General features: G+C 38.3%; 1 protein-coding gene across 5 annotated transcripts in view; it reads right to left on the minus strand.

The window, feature by feature from the left end:
- c3h10orf90 (chromosome 3 C10orf90 homolog) overlaps positions 1-23,948 on the minus strand; it is a 144,179-nt gene that overhangs the window by 25,037 nt on the left and 95,194 nt on the right. For 2 of the 5 annotated variants that reach the window (XR_010004580.1, XM_062976057.1), the window contains exons 4-6: positions 15,855-16,148; positions 7,891-8,084; positions 4,213-4,414 (exon numbers count right to left, since the gene is read on the minus strand). Coding sequence is in view for 4 of the 5 variants with exons in the window: in XM_062976057.1 (XP_062832127.1) it covers positions 4,213-4,414; positions 7,891-8,084; positions 15,855-16,148 (690 nt within the window). In the remaining variant the exon portion in view is untranslated. Of the gene's footprint in view, positions 1-3,625; positions 3,683-3,924; positions 4,132-4,212; positions 4,415-7,890; positions 8,085-15,854; positions 16,149-23,948 lie in introns of those variants that run through there. The other 3 variants (XM_062976058.1, XM_062976056.1, XM_062976059.1) reach the window with 3 other exon arrangements.

Consider the following 23,948-nt stretch of genomic DNA (forward strand, 5'->3'; position numbering starts at 1 on the left):
AACCTCCTTAGTGACAGGTGACAGGGTTGGACATCATCTGAATACAAATGACACCGTACTCCAAAATTCCTGATGATCTCTCCCAACAGTTTCATGTAGATGATCTGAGACATTTCTTAAAGGGAAAAACAACTAAAATGATCAACATTGCGGAAAATCATAATGTTATATTTGGGCCATTTAGGCATCACTTTGAGGGTTGTTCCCAAACGGTAGTTAATAGGGACCAAGAGAAAGATGCCCCCAATATCTGCCTTGGTTTAATCAAAATGTCAATGACAGTTGATTTGAGATGAAAGCTAAGTCATCTTTAGATTTCCATCAATTTGTAACTGTAGCATGGGGCACCTTGAAACAACTTCCTTTAGGGAGTTCCCCTGCCAAGTTTCATCAGCAGAGAAATGAAGATTCAGTGCCTTTATTTTCTCCCTTCTTTGCTGAATTACAGATGAACAAGGATTTTGCAAAATTACAAAGTTAAGCCAAGCAAAGGCATTTTTCTTTCTTTTACTTTCAATACAAGAGGCTCCGTGCATTCTAAAACTAAAATTCAGTATTAAATGTTGCAATGAGTTATGCTTCTTCAAATGTTCAATGACAATTTTTTAAATAGATCAGTCCACAGAATAAATTTAAGGACATAGACATACTCCGTGTAAATTATATCTGTGGGGTATTCAGAAGAGTGTCTTTTATGTATTGGCTTCCTCGTTCTGATATGAATTTGCTTTACATATTTCTTAATAAAGTTTCCATCAATGCTTTCTCACCAGACTACTTATAATACCATTTTGAGAGGGGGTCCACTTTGTTTCTGTAATAACATTGGTTGCATTTGGGGTTTTTTTTAAATGTGCAAGAGGTTCCCTCTTCTGGATATTTCCACCCAACTCCTTTGCTCACAGTCCTTAAATCAAAGAAGGGAAACTACATTTGAATCAGAAGCCAATAGTACCAAAAAAGTCCCTGTGGGCCACTGACTCACCAGCAAGACCAAATGCTCCTATTTTTCTGTAGTCCCTCTCAAAATGATAAGAAATGACATTGTGTCACTATGCCCATTCCTGCCTTAAACTATGCCCTCTGCGTTAAAAGTGTATAGAGTATAGGCTAAAAGTTTATAGAGTATATTGTACGATTGGAATTGTAGAATTCGTACAATTGATATGTATGCAGAAGAAGCCGCAAAAGACTCCTTTTGAAAACTTTGCTGCTCTCCATAAATATAAACAGTACTGAAGGAACTAGACTAGTGATTTGAATCAGTATATACAGCGTATGCTCCCAGCAAAACTAGTTTAATGCATTTTAATAGCTGTCTGATTTGTCAAGCAAGCTTTCCATTGTTTTAGCTAGAAAACTGCCCATCCGATAAAAATGTAACCGCATAAATTGCAATCATACTTTCTTTGTTGAACAATCTATTTATATGGATTATTCAATGGTAAAAATGTAATTTTCAAGCTGCTAAAAAGGTTAATATGGTGATTAAAAAGTTAAAATGTGATAAATAAATAAATCTTGTATGATTAAATTTTCTGAGCAGTTTCAGGAGCAATTAACTCATCGATATATTTTTTTTTGCAACAGAGTTCTAAGTAAACCACTGGTAATGCAGATAGGTGATTTTCAGGCAAACCGCATGCACATAAAGATTTACAAAACAGAATGCAGGAACATTCATCTACTCAGTTTGAACACTTCTGGATAAAGGACAGAGTAAAAAAGGATGTAGAAATCACCAGGAGCAAATCTAAAACTAAAATCTTCCAGTAGCCTATGGATAATATTCAACATATTGTTCTCTATCAAACCAGGAGTTATTTTCATAGTAAAGACCATAGATAAGAGTTTTACAACCCAATGTACCTGTTAGATAACAATCTCTGTATGTCATGCTTCAATGAATACAGCAACCAATTCCTCCCTGGACAGTAATATTTGGGCTTCCTTAGGAGCAACCAGTCACTTGTCCCAAGGCAGGGATGGACAAGGGTGCCTGTAACTATATCAAACTACACAGATCGTCTTTTTTCTGACTGAAAAAATTATCTCCTCGAAGTGTCTAGGGCCCTCTCACGCTATATTATTATAGCATTATGATCCTTATGGCTTTGGAGACCAGGGTTTGAATGGAAACCCACAGGGGCAAGTTAAGTCACACTCTCTCTGACTTAGGAGGAGACAAAAGCAAACTCACTTTCAACAACTTACATAAGTCAGAAAATGTGTATGTTTAATTTATACCTGACTTTCTCCCAGTAAAGGACCCAAGGAAATGCTTTGAAGGCACACAACAACAGCAAGCATCACTACCACCACCACCGTTACCATCTTCATATAGAATCCTGGAGTTTGTAGTTTGGCATTAGAGCTCTTTGGCTGATAATTCTATTTTTTTCCTTGTAAATCATAATTCCTAGGATTTTATAGAATGGAGCCAGAGCAATTAAGGTGGAATAATAAAACTAATTGAGCAGTGTCAAAGGGGCATAACTGAAGCCATTGCATTTTGAAATGGTATGCCCCTCTGTACACTTTAGCATAAAATACCCATAAGAAAATACCCTTTCGTCTATTTCTGGTTTTATGTGGGGAGTTTTTTTGTTGCACTTGTGGCAACCTATGCAGCTCCTGAGGGCCCCAGGAACAGAACATTGGCTATCGTAGTTGTGTGTAGGCAACTCATTGCCCTTCAATATTGTTGGGCTACAACTGCTATAATCCATCGCCATTAATACTGCTGGCTAGAGCTGAACAACAGATACAACCCAACAGTATCTGGAGAGTGACAAGTTTCCCACTGCTACTCTACTCTAATAATGGGGGAGACATACCATGAGGCATTTGCAACCCCAATATCTGTGGGAGCAATATCTGTGAGCAAAACTGACAGTGAGGACTACAAACTGGTCTAACATGAAACCCCGCTCTGCCACATCACTTTGCTGTGCCATTGGCTAGAAAATATTAATCCGGTTTTCTTGTAAACTGCAGAAACAGGAAACAGAAAAGGCTAGAGGAGGAAAATCACTCCATCCCACTTTGTTCCGTTCCTATTTTCTGTCTCAAAGATAACAAATTTCACAGTTGTGCCAGGATGCCCTTCTGAACCCAAGTTAGAATCACTTGTTGAGAGATGGTGAAGAAAAATGTAGAGGATAAAGAATAGTCAAATTAAGGTCTATTGTTATGGCTCAACTGGTTACGACAGAACCTAGGTTGTCTTTATGGACAAATGAAGACATTTTTAAGGGAAACAGAAACAGCCTCTTGAGGATATGTAGATGTAGAGATGATGAATGTAACATAACAAAAAGATTTATATTAGAAATTGCAAGCCCAAGCAGTACAGATAATTGTAATGTATGGAGAAAAAAGCAGTGGGTGGATATTTTCAAGTTAAAGGTTTATTTTAAAGAATGATCTGAATTAATTTGCAATTGCTCAAGAATGAGCATATCCATCCTTAAAGATTAAGCTTTTAAATATTTAATTTAAAAAAGCACCCACACTTTTAAGTTTAAGAAAATTCTTTGGCAGAGAAGCATTTGCACCATAATCCCTATCACTTTGCATGTTTTCTGTCTTTTTCTTTTACTTGAAAGGCAACAGCAGCTCATACCTTTCCCAGAAGTAAAAGGATTTGGGGAGATTACAATTGCATGTACCACCGCATGCCCTATAGTAAAACAAAGGAGTAATCTTAAATTGTATGATCAGAAAACCTTTTAGGAATTGATCCCTATCAATCCCTACTGCTTTGTGGTTAAGAAAAGTACTGTCAGTATTTTCTGCATAGAATTTCCTTCTAAAAATATCTTTACAATCCTACTAAATCACACATACTATATATTTCCTAAAATTCTGGATCACAGCCATGCATTTGGTGGACTATAATTTATTTACATAGCTATTGTGATCTTTAAGATGCCACACGATCCTTTATTAGTTTTGCAGCAACAGACTATCAAATTTGACACAGAGAAAAGGAGGCTGAAGTGACGTATTGGAAAACCCTTCAAATGAATTATGGACTGATAGATGAACACGGCATGTCGCCACACCACTGCTTACATCAGCAAAGGAAATGGCAATGATGGAACACCATGCTGAAGATTGGACCATTTCCTGCGAACATTAACAAAGGAATAATGTGTTTGCTATCAAATTCTTTGATTGATTTGGTGGAAGCTTCATAAGTCAACTTACCACTGAGAGGATGAGGAACTGTATATTGTTTCTTCTTATTTGTAATGGAAGAGGAGGAAAGTTTGCGAGAAAGAATAGCTCCTTGTTTCTTTCCTGAGCCATCACTCTGCTGGGCTTTCCTCAGTTGCACCATGTGTTGGAGTTTCTTCAGCCGTTCTTGTGAGCGGGAAATAAAGTGAGGCTTGTGAATTTCCAGAGCCTCCTAAAGGAAAGAGTAATAGCATTGATTTAGGATGAGTGACACAAAGGATGTCATGAAATCATTTTTTTTGGATCCATCTACTGGCAATTCTACTTGTCAACGGTAACATGTAATATCCACCACAAGTTTGGTAGCAAAATATTTTGGAAATAGCAACTACATTGATGAGGTTTCTCTAACAATTAGGTAGATGACTAATGCATGGCTCCCACTGATAATGATTGTTTGTGCTTTGCTGATAAAAGAAACAAAACTTTTCTATTAATTTTGCTGCCACAACATTCTGAATTCTGGAAATATTGGGAGGAAAACATGATCAGATACAATAATTGCACTTAATGGCAGGCTACACAGCACTTGCCCACATAGATAATCTTACAGTCTACTAATCAGAACAGGTTTCCTCAAAGGGATGTAAAGAATATTCACAAATTTTCTCATCCTTGACTAAAGCTGATAATGTGCTCAAGGCACTGGTTTTTTTTAGTCTAAATTTCCATTTGAGCTTAGGTGGTTATTCTTTAGGTGAAAAAAAAACCCTTAACAAAAGTAGATGTGACACAGCTCTTCCTGTCTTCATTATGAACTGCCTTTTTTATACCACCATCTAGCCAACCTGATTTGTTGCTTGGTATCATGGTACTATCAGCAAATATCTCACTTGAAAGAAAACACTTACCGTATATACTCGAAGATAAGCTGTGTTTTTCAGTCCGTTTTATGAGCTGAAAAAGCCTCCCCCGGTTTATATTCGGGTCAAGGTCAAGCCAGCAGTGGAGCCTGGAGGCCCTTGCTTGCAAAATATGATATATTTATCTCTCATCTTACCCTCCCTTATCAGTGTTTACTTTCCAAAGCCTCCCTCGCTCTTAACCAAGGGAATGTTTTGAAAAGGGAAAGAAGCCCATGCAAGTCAGGAAGAAGAATATATATATACCCATTAATCTTATAAAAGCATTTTCCCCTGAAACATTTGTTAATCTCTGCTACAGATATATAAGCATTTCCCCTTGCAAGCCTTTGCAATCCCTATGTACCTTTATATTTGTATCTATCTATCTAACTATATACAATAATTTTATATATGAATTTCCCCCTCATATGTTTGCAAGTCTTTGCAAATTCTATATACATATAGATATCTAGAGATTTCCATGTACCTGTATATCTGTATGTATGTGTATACATTATTTTATATATGAATTTTCACCTCTTTGCAAATCCTATACAGATATAATTATCTGTATAGAGAGAGATGTCTAGATAAATATATATATGGATATAGATATATAGGGCTTGCAAATATTGTAAAGGAAATGCACAAGCGCGCGCACACATACAGAGATTTCTAGATAGATATAAACATAAATATATAGGGCTTGCAAATATTGCAGGAGGGAAATGCACATATATAGAGAGAGGATTTGCAAATGTTTCAGGGGGAAATGCATATGTGAAATTAGCATACAGTATATAATTATAGATCTATATCTAGATCTGCATTGTTTATGTAGGCATTGAATGTTTGCCTGTTACTATGTTGGAAGCTGGCCTGAGTCCTCATGGGGAGATAGGGCAGGGTACAAATGAAGTATTATTATTATTATTATTATTATTATTATTATTATTATAATTATAATTATTATTATATTGTTAATACCATATTGTTTTGTTGACCCTACTTTTCCTTTTACAGAGCTAGTTTACTGTTTATCTTTGAAACACGGTAAATATTCACTGATGCCTCAAAATAATTTCATTGGGATCTATTTTCATTTTGAAATTTGCCTGTAGCTGCTGCATTTTCCACCCTCAGCTTATACTCAAGTCAATAAGTTTTCCCCAGTTTTTTGTGGTAAAATTAGGTGCCTTGGCTTATATTAGGGTTGGCTTATACTCAAGTATATATGGTAAGTGGGCAGTGGCAGTAAAGGTTCATACAGCTTTGTCTGAGATTGGCCAGAAACGTGTTGATTAGTTCCAATTAAAATAAACTGTATAAAATTTGCACATGATTGGGTTTTTTTTTTTTGCAGAAAATAACAGTATTATGTTCTCCATAGAAAGTCCTGTTTTCTAATCAACCACATGTAGTTTTGCACATAATTCATCTCCAGTTACACCATTTTTACACAGAAAAACATTTTCTGAGGAGAAAATAATGTTTCTTGTGCAAAAATGATTTAACTGGGGATTAATTCTGTGCAAAACATATATGTGGTTGATTGGAAAACAGGACTTTGTTGCATAGAAAATAGTATTTCAGCATAGAAAATACTACGCAAAAAGAATGCTATTTCCTGTGTAAAACATGCTTTTTTCTGTGCAAAATAAACATGTGCGAATATGGTGTAAAATAAGTCTGTAAAAATAATAATAAATGTAGAATTCTTTTTATCAGTCTTTCTTGACGCCCAAGACATGTTTTTGACCTATTTAAAATATTTTCAAATATTATTTCCATTCCTACTATCAAATAGAAGGATCATCTGTAAAAAGTATTCACAAAATCTTTCATATTGTAGAAATCACACACAGGGGACCTGGCACTGTGTACGTTAGCAATAATATTGAGCTTCTTAAGCATTATGGAAGAAATCTATCCCAGGAAGAGAAATTCACTCCTGAAAGAGTTGTTGGAAAAAGGTGTTTCCACTGAAGCTTTAGCACCAATCCTTGTTTCCACATTTTTCAAAATCCAATAATCATGGGATAGAAAGTGAGGTGAAATCTTCTGAACAGGAACACAGACAGCAAAACAAACACTACAGGGGTATTAACCCCCATGCTATCCAAAGTTTGTGTGTGTGTGTAATATTAGGGGTTTGCAATTTTTTGTTAGTCCTCGTAAGTCGGATCAAAATTGCTAAATTCGTACTTACGACATGATATCTGACACGTGGGCCTGTGCCAAAAACTTAAGAATCAAAACTTACCGAATATTTTTTGTTTGAATTTTGTAAACCTTGGAAGCTTCCCAAAGTCAGTTTCATGTTCAGCACAAATAAGCAAAGCAAAAGGCTGCCATTGTTGTTATAGTAATGAAATTTTCACTAATAATACTTTAGAAACCCTTTAGAAACAAAACACCAGTGCCCCCTAATTTTGTAATGAGTTTTGAAACATTTTTTTCATTGCTCACACAGCCCTAATATATATACATACACTTAAAAATGTACCTGCTCCAATTTACATATACATTCAATAAACCTACAGAATCTATCTTGTTTGAAACTTGGGAACTGTCGGTATATGTATTCAGAAAACTGGAAAGTACTGAAGTTGCAAATGGCTCCCAAGTCAAATTATCTGCATATCATACAGAAACAATAAAGTAAAATCTCTGCTTTGCTGATAAAAAAAACAAAAGGGAAGGAAATAATTTTTTAAAAAATGATTCTCTACCACACTGGATTACCAGGAAAATAACCATCATAGAACTAAGAATTAGCACAGAAAACATTTTGATATTTTACCCTGAGAGTCAGTGGGTTTGCAGGAATGTTCTCAGGCTCAGAGCAGACCTTTGGCTGCTGGAAGGCTTCATGTTTCTCACAAGGAACATCTGGTTTGTGCGCCGTGGAGGTTGTTACCCTTCTGACCATTTTGTTCTTCTCATTTTCCTTGTGCTCTTTCAACTTGGTAGCTGAGCCATAGAGTTTGTAATCACCTTAGAAAGAGATTAATGTTTACTAGGGGAATAAAGATAATTTGTATCTGGGTTCCTCTTGACAGCTATGACTTTAGAGAAAAAGATCAAGGTATATATGGAGAATTCATTAAGCTAAGGAGGTATTGCTTTGTACATGTATGATGCAGGAAGTTTCTCATTTCAAATGTCTCATGAGCTGACATGATTAATGTGATCCTTCCACCATAGCTAGAGACCTGTGGGATAAAAACCAAAGCCAGGTATATATATGCAGGAAAATAAGCATGTGCAATCATGTAGCAAGCAGTGGATTGGATATTTTTGTAATGCGCTTTCAAATCAACTTTGGCTTCAGCAGAGGGACAGAACAGAAGCATAAATAGTCTATCTCCTAGGATTAGCTATCCAGTTAGGTCTCCTAAACTATTTGCATTAGTCGTTATATAAACTGTGGCCTAAATCCAATTTATAATCTTGAGAGTAGACCCACTGAAGCAACTGAATGTATACAGATGATGATTTATAATTTCCATTGTTTTAATTGGCCTCTTCTAATCTGAACTAGACACTCAAATCTAGTGCTAGACTTTGCTTTTTTCCTGCCTCCTTCATCCCACATAACTTTTCATTACCACCATGTATTTTATGTCAGAACATAATGGAACATAACATATGGCAAACTACTGTATTATCCTAATACGAGGGTTGAATGAAAAGTAATGCCTCCACTTTTGTAACTCCTTAACAGATGCTAGTACTTGTATGCGGCAGGTACTGGCTTGTTCAGTAGACTCTCCTCTACAGTTCCATTTGGCGGGAAGGCTTAGCATTGAATAGTTGTGTTGTTAAAGTGCAAAGTGTGGAACCCTGCACAGACGGTCAGTCGATGCGAGTTAAGCAACGTGCAGTCATTCAATTCTTGACAGCAGAAGGTGTCACCCCAAAGGAGATTCATCAGAGAATGCAAGCTGTTTATGGTGATTGTGTTGATGTGAGTACTGTGTGTCGTTGGGCGAGTAAGTTTAAAGATGTTGAGGTGGGAACATCTCACTTGCATGACAAATAATAATAATAATAATTATTATTATTATTATTATTATTATTATTATTTATTTATACCCCGCCACCATCTCCCCAACGGGGACTCGGGGCGGCTTACATGGGGCCATGCTCAGAACAGTACAATATAACAAAATATAAAACAACACATCATAACACAATTAAACAATACAATAGATAATAATATACATAATATACCACAAAATTAGAAAAGCAATAAAAACCAGGGCGGGACACATTTACACTAAGTTAAAACTCAGGGTGAGAAAGAAATAAGAATAAAAACCACGGGGAACAGGATCATAAGATAGTGGTACAGTCTAGAGGATAGATATTGGAGGGGAGCAACAAAAAGAAGTATATGACAGTTACTCTCCAAAAGCACAACGGAAGAGCCATGTTTTTAAGTCTTTCTTGAAGGCTAGTAATGTGGGGGCTTGCCTAATCTCAATGGGCAGTGAATTCCACAGTCGGGGGGCCACAGCAGAGAAGGCCCTCTCCCTTGTTCCTTGTCTCCCTTGTTCTTTGACAAACAAAGAGTTGGACGTCCTGTGACAGCAACCACTGAGTTTCACAAGCAAAAGGTTGACAGATTGATTCAGGACTATTGTTGTATCACTCAGAGAGAAATTTCAAGTATAATCGGCATTTCACAAGAACGTGTGGGTTGCATTATTGCTTTGCTGGTACCCAGGATGCTGACGCTTGAAATGAAAGTGCACAGACTTGAAATTTGCCAGGAACTCCTCTCATGTTACGAGAATAAAGGTGAAGCCTTTCTCCTTTGGGGTGACACCTTCTGCTGTCAAGAATACAATGACTACACGTTGCTTAAGTTGCATTGACCGACCGTCTGCGCAGGGTTCCATACTTTGCACTTTAACAACATTACTGTTCAATGCTAAGGCTTCCCGCCAAATGGAACTGTAGAGGAGAGTCTACTGAACAATCCAGTACCTGTCACATACCAGTACTGCCATCTGTTGAGGAGTTACGAAGGTGGAGGCATTACTTTTCATTCAAACTTCATCGTATTATAAATATTTCCATATCAAAGTTGTGGGCCAAGGGGGAAAGAAGAGATAACTAAAGAATAATGGCTTGCTAAGAACACATAGGCCTGAGTCTTGCTGATTTGTCCTAACTAGAAAAAATGTGCAGAACACATTGCTGAATAACACATAGTCTACTTCAGACAAGACTAACAATGAAATATAGATCTTACTGAATTAACAAGAGTGGGGGATTAAAATAAAAAAACCTTTTTTTGCATTTCACAGTTTCAGTCTCAAAACAAGATTTTTCTCAATCATAGTTTTCTGGAACCCCACAAGTCTGCAAAAGTTCTATGAGAGACTTTGATTGGAGGAAAAAAACCTTTCTTGAGCTGTAGATATAATAATTTGTGTACAGCGATTCCTTGAAACATGAGCAATTATTTCAAGTGTTCCTCCAGGATAAAAAGATTGAGAAAGGCAGCTCTATACCAAACTACTTTTCAATAGCCCATATGCTCTAATCCAGTTGAGATCCATAGCACTGACAATGTGATTACACATCACATTATTTCTTAAGTAAACTGACATCCCCTCCTTCCGTTATGCAGTTCTTCCTTTTAAAATTCTTACAATATTGATTTGTGTATTTATCACTATTATTATTAGATGAGAAACTTTAAAAAATGCTCAGATATGACTTCAATTCATTATTAATTTGATCCATCCAGCAAGTTTTTTAAAATCTAATTTCTTTATCTATAATCATGCTTGATTGCAATTTCATGATCAATGTTTCTTGCATAATTTATAGCTCCAAAGAGGAATTTGTCTCCAAAAATGCAAATGGAACTCTGAAAGCTTCTTGCTGAAAATACAGGATTAGTTTAGAATAGCAAATGAAGTTCTGAACACCAAGAAGGAACACTATTAGAAGAGTGACAATAAGCCTATGCTTCTTGCCAAGCAGCATGATTTGGGGTATTAAATATCTGGGAAGAAAGCCTAGATGGTTTTGAGCTATCAGTTGCAGTAAAGAGAAAATACCTTTTCCATTGTGTCAACCTAGAAGCTTCAATGTCATTCTTTTTAAAGGAACAAGCAGCAAAATCTAATAACCCCCTTCCTCCTCCCATTAAATCAAAGTTGCAAATTCACTCTCTTGTTCATCATTTCTCTTACTTGGGCTTATTTTTGCTGACCCAAGATTCTGAAATTCATCCCATCCAAACAAAGCAAATTAAAAACTGAGCACATTTGTACAGCAAATTAAAAACTGAGCACATGTGAAAGATATTTCTCCACACAAAAAGCTTTATTAGCATACCAATGATCTCAACTTGTTTAGTGGAAACTTACTGAAGTAGAGGGGTCACTTCATGTATATTGTTTCATTGTACAGACAGATCTGTTCCTATAACTACAGTGAAGGAAGAACCCTCTGCAAGCCCTGACATTGCTGTCTGTCTTTGAATTGGAGTAATGATTAATCAGGGATTGATTAATAATGCTAAAGACATTAAGTAGTTTCTAAGGAACTCATAACATAGATAAATTTCCCCATCGTAAGATACTTCTGCCTCTTTTCAAGTTTGGAGAGCCACGAAGCCCATCACATGACATTTACTTCTGGCCGTGATGCGTAGCGCCTGTGCTTGAACTACAGCTGAAGTGTCCTACAAGGAGGGAGCCCTGAAAACGGGTGAACAATCATGTTCTGATCTCCTAACATGCATCAGATCCATAGTTCCAGCTGGAAAACACGTGAAATAGGAATTGTCTAGCTTGCCCATCCCATTTCGTCGTCACGCGGTGGTGTTTTGAGAGGTGTTCCGATGGGTGGTCTTTTGGTGGATGTCTTAAAAATGTGGCTTGGGAAGGAAAACAGCCAATACAAGTGTCTTAAGAAATGTACTTGGGAAGGAAAGCAGCCCGTATAAGTGTTGTCTTAAGAGTGACGTCTTGTGTCTCTTCTAAGCGGATGGTTGAGCTAGAGGAGGAACCATGCTGAGGCTAATTAAGCATATGCCACAGTGTAGATTTGCCCCTTGATAACTCAATAATATAAACCGAGTATCAGATGTGGCCTCTTTTGCAAGAAGACCAAAGGAAATCTCCTAATGAGCAATTCTTTTGCTGGAATATCAATATGAGTTGGCATTGGAGGGGAAATGAATCAGGAATCACTGAAAGGTTGAGGAAGAAAGGATAACACGTCTGGAAATAATGTAGTTCTTGGAATAAATTATGAATTCTAATATATAAGCATGGAAAGTACTAGATCAGAATATGTAAAATTTAGCAAGGATTACAGTACTGTAGAATTAATATGTTACAGAGAATAGGTAGTGATGCTATCTTTATTAACTGGAGAAGTGAAAAAGACACATCTGAGAAAGACATTCTGTTCATAGAATCATAGAATCATAGAATAGTAGAGTTGGAAGAGACCACATGGGCCATCTAGTCCAACCCCCTGCTAAGAAGCAGGAAATCGCATTCAAAGCACCCCCGACAGATGGCCATCCAGCCTCTGCTTAAAAGCCTCCAAGGAAGGAGCCTCCACCACAGCCCCGGGGAGAGAGTTCCACTGTCGAACAGCTCTCACAGTGAGGAAGTTCTTCCTGATGTTCAGGTGGAATCTCCTTTCCTGTAGTTTGAAGCCATTGTTCCGTGTCCTAGCCTGCAGGGCAGCAGAAAACAAGCTTGCTCCCTCTTCCTTATGACTTCCCTTCACATATTTGTACATGGCTATCATGTCTCCTCTCAGCCTTCTCTTCTGCAGGCTAAACATGCCCAGCTCTTTAAGCCGCTCCTCATAGGGCTTGTTCTCCAGACCCTTAATCATTTTAGTCGCCCTCCTCTGGACGCTTTCCAGCTTGTCAACATCTCCCTTCAACTGTGGTGCCCAAAATTGGACACAGTATTCCAGGTGTGGTCTGACCAAGGCAGAATAGAGGGGGAGCATAACTTCCCTGGATCTAGACGCTATTCCCCTATTGATGCAGGCCAGAATCCCATTGGCTTTTTTAGCAGCCGCATCACATTGTTGGCTCATGTTTAACTTGTTGTCCACGAGGACTCCAAGGTCTTTTTCGCACACACTGCTGTCAAGCCAGGCGTCCCCCATTCTGTATCTTTGATTTCCATTTTTTCTGCCGAAGTGAAGTATCTTGCATTTGTCCCTGTTGAACTTCATTTTGTTAGTTTTGGCCCATCTCTCTAGTCTGTCAAGATCGTTTTGAATTCTGCTCCTAATACATAAAATGTATTAACCTTGCTTAAATAAATTAATTTTAAACAGGAGTGTTAAGAATTTGTGTAAATTTTCTCATCATTAAATCTTTTCACATTTTGAGACTTTGTAACACAAAAAATACAAATGACTTTTGGGGGTGGGCACAAAACACTCTATTATCTGCCAAGACAATATTTTTGAGCCCAAAATGTCAACTGCTAACAAAAACATTTGTTTTTACTAAACAATTTCTGAAATCCATCATAAAAATTGGCATGAACTTTTCTATACTTGCCCAGCATGAAGAAAACATAAAACCTTTCATTCTTGCATGTGAGACTGCATATTTTGTTTTCAGTTACTAGATTGTGATTAGCCTCTGGTACATCTTGCTTAATTGTCTAAAATAAAATATGACCATAGGGAATATTTTCAGTCCATATTTTAAAAGAATAAAATATGGCCTGAAGGAATCAAAGTTTATGTTGGACAGTACTCCAAAAAAGCGTACAAAATGTGCTCAGGCATGTAACTTTTGGAATTCAATTAGTGTAAGTATTAAACATTTTTTTAAAAATTAAGGATTTTAAATTAGCATGGCCTATTGCAAAAGTGATGTTAAGAGCTTTACAAATGTATTAGGTTAGGCCATTGCTCTCCTAACTAACTTTCTAAAACAGTGGCTATTAACCTGGGGTCCCCAGATGTTTTTGGCCTTCAACTCCCAGAAATCTTAACAGCTGGTAAACTGGCTGGGATTTCTGGGAGTTATAAACCAAAAAAAAAAATCTGGAGACCCCAGGTTGAGAACCACTGCTCTAAAACATTTTAAAATACACAAATGAAGATATGTTTCCCATTAACACTGGCCAAAATACATTTTGGTGCCTCAAATATTAGACCTGCTCCTAGTTATATTTGATCTTCTGATTCCAAAAATGCCACCAGTTTCCCCCTATCATCTCTAGTTTTTGAGATACAGAACATATACCGGGCTGTGGCGCAGCTAGCTAGTAACCAGCTGCTATAAATCACTACTGACTGAGAGGTCATGAGTTCGAAGCCCGGGTCGGGTTAAGCCTCCGACCATAAAAAAAAAAAATAGCCCCGGCTTGCTGTTGACCTAGCAGCCCCGAAAGACAGTTGAATCTGTCAATTAGGGAAATTTAGGGACGCTTTATGCGGGAGGCTAATTTAACTAATCTACAACACCATAAAACTGCTCACGAGGAAAAGAAGAGGAAGAACAGCCACCAATGGACGGTGAAGCAACAGCTCCCCCTGTGGCCGGAAATCGTGAAGCTGGAAGATGTTAAAAAAAAATGCCTCTGTGTCTGTCTAAAACTGAATGTTGTTTGTCTATTGGCACTGAATGTTTGCCATATATGTGTTCATTGTAATCCGCCCTGAGTCCCCTTCGGGGTGAGAAGGGCGGAATATAAATACTGCAAATAAATAAATAAATAAATACCAGTCAGCATTTACTTGCCCATAGAAAATCGTGTTAAACGTATCTAAGAAACTAGAGCTGATGCAATCTATTCAATAACATTTTATGAATCAGTATCCCAATTAACCCCAGGAACAAGCCCAAAAGCCAAGACACCAATAATTTTTTGTGGGGCTGTATAATATTGTACCTTTTGTTTTCGTTACATTTTAACATGAAAAAACTGCATTCCTACTAGTGCTCATCTACACTGAAAAAACTGCATTCCTACTAGTGCTCATCCACACTGATCAGTTTAGCCTGCTGTAAGTATGTCCTGAAGCAGCCTTCATGCCAAATCTGAGGCTGTTGTCCAAAGACCGAGGAGCACATCTACTCCACTGGGACAGTGTGCATTTCACTTCCTCCGTGTTGCTAGTACCATCACTCCTATTTTGCCATGGGATCCATGTGAGCTCGTGGCTGACATGGGAACTTCTATTAACATCAGTGACCAGCATGAAGGAGTGAGACTTTGAGTATTTTCTCACGTTTCCCAGAGCAGGACAAAGTGGTTTAGGCAATAACAAAAAACAAATAAAAAACAAACAACTCTGGAATATTCATGAGAAGTAGCTGTGACAGACAGCCTTCCATTCAAAGTTAGCCCAGATTTGTTTTTTGCTAGAGTAGACAAAGTCATGGAGTCTCCAGTGGCACAGCAGATTAAACTGCTGAGCTGTTAAACTTGCAGACCAATGGGTTGGCAGTTCGAATCTGGGGAGTGGGGTGAGCTCCCATTGTTAGCCCCACCTTCTGCCAACCTAGCAGTTCGAAAACATACAAATGTGAGTAGATCAATAGGTACTGCTCCAGTGGAAAGGTAACAGTGCTCCATGCAGTCATGCCAGCCACACGACTGTGGAGGTGTCTACAGACAATGTTGGCTCTTTGGCTTAGAAATGAAGATGAGCCCCAACCCCAAGAGTTGGACACGACTAGACTTAATGTCAGGGAAAAACCTTTACCTTTATCTAGACAAGCTCATAATCAAACAAATGACTTACCTTTGGGGAATGGATCTGTCCTGAGCTTAGCATTTTCATTCAGTGTTGTATTTGATGAAGCCTTGATACGACACCCACAATCAGAAATAGATTTTTTTGATCTTGGAAAACTTTGGGCCTGACTCTCTTTGGACTCTGACGTGCCTTTGGGTAGACGTTTGTTTTTTGAAGAAATCCTACCTTCCAATATGCATTCTTTCTTGGATGATTGCTCCAGAAAAGAGGCAGATGTGGCCTTACGAGATGTGTCTCTTGTGCACTGTTTTCTGTTACTTCCTGAGAATGGTTGTTCACCTATTAAAAATTAAGAGGAGAGAAATCAAAGGAGAGAAACAAGAGCAGCAATGCTTAAAATATCATTTCAAATTCAAAGCTGTTTCTGCACAATTTCTTTGAATGTTATTTCCAGCCCAGCATGTATAATTTTTTTGTTTTATTAAATGGTTTAATTCATTAATACACACACCTTTGAAGCAGTGATGCCATGTCATTGCCACCAGAAAAGTGTGTGAGATCATTAGCCTCTTCGCTTTCTTGTTCCCTAAACGACTTTTAATCATGTCATTCCCCTTCCTAACAAGACTACCTGCAATTACAGATTAATAGCTTCCTAACCGGCACATACATTGGTTTAATTCCCACAGCGCAAGATTGTATGCCATGCAACTTTAACAAACCAGTTGGGGAAAATAATTATAACAAACACAGGAGCTTCTTCAGAAATGACACATTATAGATACAAAGCCAAATTTATTTTTCAAATATGTTTCAGTGTCGCATTCTAGGTTTGATCTGTGCATTCAACTGCAGTTTGGATTTTTCTACTACACAAGGAGAACCCTGGCTGTACAGCTGATATTAAATTTATAAGAGCAATTTAAAATGTCTTAGGAGAAACAAACTAATTATGGCAGTGGTTCTACACCTGTGGGTCCCCAGATGTTTTGGCCTTCAACTCCCAGAAATCCTAACAGCTGGTAAACTGACTAGGATTTCTGGGAGTTGTAGGCCAAAACACCTGGAGACCCACAGGTTGAGAACCACTGAATTTTGGAATGGCTATTAGCCAACAGTGCTAAGATTGTAATTGTTAGGATTACTGAATGGGCTACCATGGAAAGTTTAGGGAACAATCAATCAAAGGACCCAAACGAGAGAAAATATTGTGTATTTCTTACTTTCGATAGCAGTTTCCATGCAATTTAAGAAAACAAAGAGCAGATGTTGGCACCAGCAACAATCCCAACTGAACATGCTTGCAAACAAACCCACTTTATTGAGCAGTACAATCAATAGTATCAACACCCCTAGAGGCATTTTAGATATCCTTCAGAAAGTATCTATTCAAAAAGCATTAATACTATCTTCTCTCTGAGTAAACTGAGTAAACTGCATGGCTTGCAGTGCCTCATCTCGGCAATTAACTCCAAGATTTCAACATACAGTTTTTCTTTTCTAAGCTATACAGTGTTCATTAAATTCCCCATGCTCTTTTCCTAATCCGAGTTTGTTAGTAGGTGTGCCATCTGGCTGTCTCTCAGTGCCTTTCCCCAAAGATTGTATATGTGTGTGTAAAACATTGTTGGAAGACATGGCTTGGGATGTACCAGGTTATTAGGCTGGTGAACATGTTGAAATGTCCACGTGGCATGGGCAATAGTAAAGAGCAAATTGGCAAGCTTCATTTATGGAAATGAAAAGTGCTTGGTATGAGAATGAAAAGGTACTTTTCCCAGACTAAAATACTACCTGTCAAACCGCCTTGATGAATTAAAGGTTTTCCCCGACATGTTAGGATAATTAAGGAGGCTTGTAAAATGCAAACTGGGCAGTAAGTTTTATTTGGCATATTTACGTCTACTCTATTTGGATTCATACAATAGCAAAAGCTCAGAGTGTGACCTTGGGCAGGTCTCAAAGCAGAACCGCTTACCCCTTATGTATGTTTCTACACCATGGACAAAGAAAAGTAATAATTAAATCTCCTGAGTGCTGAACATTGGATATCTGACCACATAGGTAAGTCTTTGGTTACACTGGTAACATAAAATCTAAATTAACTCAAAATAGCCACTGTTACTAAGTTCACAAAAATGATGCAGCAGAGAATACTTCTGTTCAAGATTTCAGCCATCTAATCAGCAAACCCTGGTGGTGCAGTGGATTAAACCGCTGAGCTGCTGAACTTGCTGAGCAAAAGGTCAGTGGTTCAAATCTGGGGAGCAGGGTGAGCTCCCAATGTTAGCCCCAGCTTCTGCCAACCTAGCAGTTTGAAAACATGCAAATGTGAGTAGATCAATAGGTACCGCTTTGGCGGGAAGGTAACGGTGCTCCATGCAGTCATACTGGCTACATGACCTAGTAGGTGTCTATGGACAATGCTGGCTCTTCGGCTTAGAGATGGAGTTGACCACCAACCTCCAGAGTTGGGCATGACTAGACTTAATTTCAGAGGAAAACCTTGACCTTTAACCTTAACCAGCAAACCAGGTTCTTTCTCATTGAAATTTATTTCATTCCCCCACATCTCCAAATCCCAATATTCAGCCTTCTAAAAGCTCCCTTAGCTTTCTTTGGGAAAAAGTATCAGAAATCCAGGCATTTCCTCAAGTAAGTTGATATCCCTCTTTGCTAAAGCATTCAATTTTGATTCTGGAAGGCACTGTTTTGGCCACAGAAGGATGTTGAACTTGGACAGTACTGTTGTTATATATGGTGCCTGGTGGGTGCAAATTCATGTAATCTAGGATAGCCTTCCTACATTTCTGTCTTGGCATCCCTGGAACAGAGGGATCAATGTTTCTCTATAATTTACACTAAGCCTCCATACAAATGGATGAAGACAGCAGTTTTACTTTTTGTCTCTTCTCCCACCCCACTGCAACCTCTAAAACTTATCAAATTTATTATTTCGTTCAAGAATATTATCCCAGTGGGAGTAGCAAGGAGTCACTAGCTGGTTCAATGATCTTCATGGTAATAGAATTAGCGTACGTTGCCCTTTAATTACAGCAGCAAAGTTAAGTTAAAATAAAAACCTTTTTTAAAATAGGGGGAACCTATGAAGAAGTCCATTCTTTCTGGGAATAAGAGTTCTCTCCAGCTGTGATATCTATTAAATTGTGATGGTTTTTCTGCAGACGCGTTCTGCAAGCAGAGTTGGTTCACGTTCTCTGGAGCCACACAGCTGGAGTCCTCATTCCATGTAATCATTCACTTTCCTGTCTCCAATGTAAGATAAATTTTGAAATTAAGACTGCAAATTCCACATCTCTTTCATGAATCAGTAAAAGATAACAGGCCCTGGGCACAAAGGCATAAGCCGGTAGACTTCCTTGGGAAAAGTCAAACACCAGAAAAGAATGTATGTAAGACAGAAAAATGGCGAGGAATTACAAAACCACAGGAAGACGGCACTGTAACCTCTTCAGCAAGAGTGATATATAGCAAGGTACACAAAAAACAAAAAATGGGATTCTAGAAATTTGCAGGTACAGTAGAGTCTCACTTATCCAAGCTAAACAGGCCGGCAGAAGCTTGGATAAGCAAATATCTTGGATAATAAGGAGGGATTAAGGAAAAGCCTATTAAATATCAAATTAGGTTATAATTTTACAAATTAAGCACCAAAACATCATGTTATACAACAAATTTGACAGAAAAAGTAGTTCAATATGCAATAATGTTATGTTGTAATTACTGTATTTACGAATTTAGCACCAAAATATCATGATATATCGAAAACATTGACTACAAAAATGGCTTGGATAATCCAGAAGCTTGGATAGCGAGACTTGGATAAGTGAGGCTCTACTGTATTTTCAAACAGGGAACAGTTGTAGGAAGACACAATCTAATATCTACAGAAATGGCAAACCCAACATTATTGTTTACTGCACAACACAGATACAAGAAATAGGTACAGTCCAAACTGATCATAAGGAAACACTTATTAGAAAAGTTCATACTGACCCCTCTTAAAGTTAATATGCAGTTCATCCTGGATTAGATTAGTCCAGGGACTCATTTACACTGACTACTTAAACCAGTGTGTAATTCAATCAGCCCTGCATCTAAATGCCATATGAGGTCTAATTCAATTTAAACTAGGGAAAGTTGCTTAATGGAGTTTTTGATACCAAAGGAAAACTTAAGCGGAACCGGCTGCAGCTATCTCAATAGTCATCCCATGCACCTTGAGCTCAGGGGGAGGTCCAGGGATGTCAGATGTCTGTCCCTTCCTGTCCCATCCTCCCATGTTACAGGTAGCTCCAGCCATGCCACGGACACCTCCCATATTCTCAAAAGTCCAACATTCTTCTGATAGGTGTCATTACTTGCAAAGGAGGCTATGATGAGGGTGAGGGATTTCCATGGAGGCCTCCATGTTGTGACTGCACCCAACCATGCCACAGGAAGAGACGGGTGACAGTCAGGGCCACTACCCAGCAATATGGAACTGTGTTCAGCACAGCTGGATAGTAGGAACTCCCTGCCACTGCTGAGGTGGCTCAAGGAGTACCTGTCAGTCTGCAAAGTGGGCCCAATCTGGCATCCCATGCCCAAAGTTTGAAATGAGTAATAGAAAGTTGGAAGAGAAGAGCAGTTGATTTGCCTCCTGAGAACTTCATAGTATGTCAACCGAGGCTGGACCAAATCCCAGATTATCTACTGATTCCAAATTATCTGGCAGTATAGACTCATGTATTCCAGTTCAAAGCTGGGATCAGATCCTGAGATATAGGACAGTTTAGATTCAGGTGTGGTGGTGGCATTAACATTTGGGGAAGATACAGATACCAAACCCAGCCTCCTGGATTATACAGAGATATCGATGAAGGAAGAAAAAGAGAAACCAAATGTTTGCCTTTCCCCCACTGCAAAATCTATGATATGCTCTGGTTTCATCTGCAAAATAGTCTAGTGTTATACACAGGGAGATGTTTTGCCCCTAAAACTCCCTTCTCATCCTCCTTGAACAGCATTAGAATCTTCAAGAGCTTTCTGGGATTCTGAACAAAAGCATTCCTTCAAAGACTAAAGCTAAACTACAATGTTGTGTTGCAGGTGCCACATAGAATCATAGAGTTGGAAAAGACCTCATGGACCATCCAGTCCAACCCCCTGCCAAGAAGCAGGAAATCGTATTCAAAGCACCCCCGACAGATGGCCATCCAGCCTCTGCTTAAAAGCTTCCAAAGGAGGAGTCTCCACCACACTCCGGGGCAGAGAGTTCCACTGCTGAACATCTCTCACAGTGAGGAAGTTCTTCCTAATGTTCAGGTGAAATCTCCTTTCCTGAAGTTTGAAGCCATTGTAACATGTCCTAGTCTGAAGGGCAGCAGAAAGCAAGCTTGCTCCCTCTTTCCTATGACTTCTTCTCACATATTTGTACATGGCTATCATGTCTCCTTTCAGCCTTCTCTTTTGCAGGCTAAACATGCCCAGTTCTTTAAGCCGCTCCTCATAGAGCTTGTTCTCCAGACCCTTGATCATTTTAGTCGCCCTCCCCTGGACACATTCCAGCCTGCCAACATCTCCTTTAAATTGTGGTGCCCAGAATTGGACACAATATTCCAGGTGTGGTCTCCAACATATAAAATAAGAAATGGGGATCATTATAAGTGCACTCGAACTCTGTTGAAGATCTCTTAATGGTGTCCTTAGCATGCTAAAAGAGGCTGCACCCAGGGCCAAACACTTTGGCATGGCAGCCTGTGTGTCCCAGCAGTAGAGCCACATAAAACGCTTGTTGCCCACTCCAGTTAAATGGAACACTCTTTTTATTTGTTTTTTTAACAAAGACAATCAATGAATGGTTTAAACAGTGCATCTCTAATATTAAATTCTTCTAAAGTATATCCTGGCTGTTCGCACAAACCCGGCACTCTCCTGCAATTAAAGTTTACCTTGTAACTCACATCTACAGTGAAAAAAGTCTACATTTTGAGTGGTAGGCAGGCAGCCAGAAGAAACTTTGCTTGTATCTCAACCACTCTGGCAAGTTGCTAAATGCAGGAATGCAATCTAACAGCTCTCTGGGGAGCTGACCTCACCAGGGGAGAAGGTAGAGAACATGCACTCGTAGTTACAAAACAAGGCAGCATTCCCATCCTGTGGCTGCTTAGCCACTGGGTACTAATGGCATAGTGGTGGCTTACTTTAAAAATCCATTAAAAGAGAGATAGACTGGAGGTGGCTCTCCAACCGTTTTCAGCCTCAATTAGAAAGACTGCTTTAAATTGAACCTAACTGACAAATATATGGGAGCACTGAGTAAACTTTGCAGCTGCATTTGTAAATGTTTCTTTTTGCCATTACCAATTCAATTATTCTATATCTGGTTAATCTTTTCCTATAAGCGGTTGCAGAGCCAAAATGATATAGAAACAGCTTTCAATTATTTATGACAAAGGATATAGATACAAACAATGTAAAGGAAACAAGAACAACAAGAAAAAGAAGGTGCAACCCTGGGAACATTTTCAAGGGGAAATCTGGCATGTATCTCTCATTAAGAATATCCAGAGTAGTATTTCTAGCTCTCTAAGCACCAAACTGGAATTATATGCAACCCGCAGAGAACAGCTAGAATTGCAAGTGGATCGAGCCTGAGTTTTGCTGTTTATCCCAGTTGAAAAAAAGGACTTTAAGGCTAATGAAAAACGACAGAAAAGTCTAATGCAGAGGGGAACACATGAGAACAAAACAGCTAAGAAAGTAGGACACTTCCATTAGTAAAATGTCAACAGTAAATATTTGAGATGCAAAATCCTCTGCCCACCCCATTTAATGCTTCAGAGTTTTATGTATGCAAAACCAGCCCACGCTATAAGTTTTTCTTCTTGCGTCCAACATAAACTAGCCATACCTCGAACCATCTTTGTTGCCTTTCCCAAGATGCCTTTTTGATCATGCTGTAGAAAAGGAATCTCTTTTACAAAGCAAACATTGGCAGGCAGCGGGTCCTTACGTTGTGCAGGTTTCTGTTGAGGTTTTTGAAGGAAAAGACTTGTTAAGAAAAAGACTTTACATCTTATTTGTGGGTCTTCATACTTGTCTTAAAGGATGCAATATGGAGTGAGCTGAAGGTGCATCAAAGTCCATTCTCGTTTCTGACATCATTTTCTTATACAATGAAACAACAAACAGGAGGAGGAGTGGGTATCAGTATTCCCGCATAAGCTATAGTGTTATCTTTGCTGCAAGGGAGACCTTTTTTTTTTTTAACACACTTCAATACAGAGCATGTACCTGGATTGTTTTGCTTCACATTAATATTTATTTAATGTGGGGCTCTGTCAATGCTCTTTTGCTGTCTGTTAGAGTAACATGAAATAGATTAAACAAAAACAAACACAGCACATATCCATGAAATAATTTGATTCCCAGAAATGTTTAATAGACAATATAGACCAAAAAAAGACTCTTTCAATCCATTATTCATTGTCTTTTTGACATACTAGAAATTGCTAAAACTATTTCCCATATTTGCATGGGGAGACTTTTGAAACATTTGTTGTAAATCTAGCAACAAAACAATTGCTCCACATTTGGTTAGTTCTTTTTTCTCTTTCTTTTGGTAAAACCAAGCACTCTCTCCATTTAGTATTCAAACTGAACCTCCTCTGATGCAATGTCTGGTGGAAATCTGCTGAAAGATAGTAATGTTCTCAAATATGTAAGGCTCCACATATTCTGCTTGCAAATAAAGCAATCTGGGTTTCACATTCTTTCCATTATGACATTATTACAAAGTACACCTGACAAATCTTGTCTTTTAAATTTCCCAAAGTATCAGTATATAAATGTATAACGTGTCTGTGATATAAAGTACCGGTACCTACTCCAAATAAGAATATGTCCAAGTTTTAAAAAAATCCACATTTCACAAGAGTGTTTTTTTAATAAACTGCTGAAAACACATAAAGTAGTATTCCCAGACTGGAATTCATATCCAAGCAAAATATGTTGTGTGGGGAACAGCTAGGGATCATTAGACATGCATAAAGATATAGTGTCTAATGTAAAAAAAAATGATCTGGATTCAGACTAAAGGTGAATCTACAGTGTAGAATTGATGCAGTTTGACAC

The sequence above is a fragment of the Anolis carolinensis genome, chromosome 3 (genome assembly GCF_035594765.1).
Source record: "Anolis carolinensis isolate JA03-04 chromosome 3, rAnoCar3.1.pri, whole genome shotgun sequence".
NCBI lineage: Eukaryota > Metazoa > Chordata > Lepidosauria > Squamata > Dactyloidae > Anolis > Anolis carolinensis.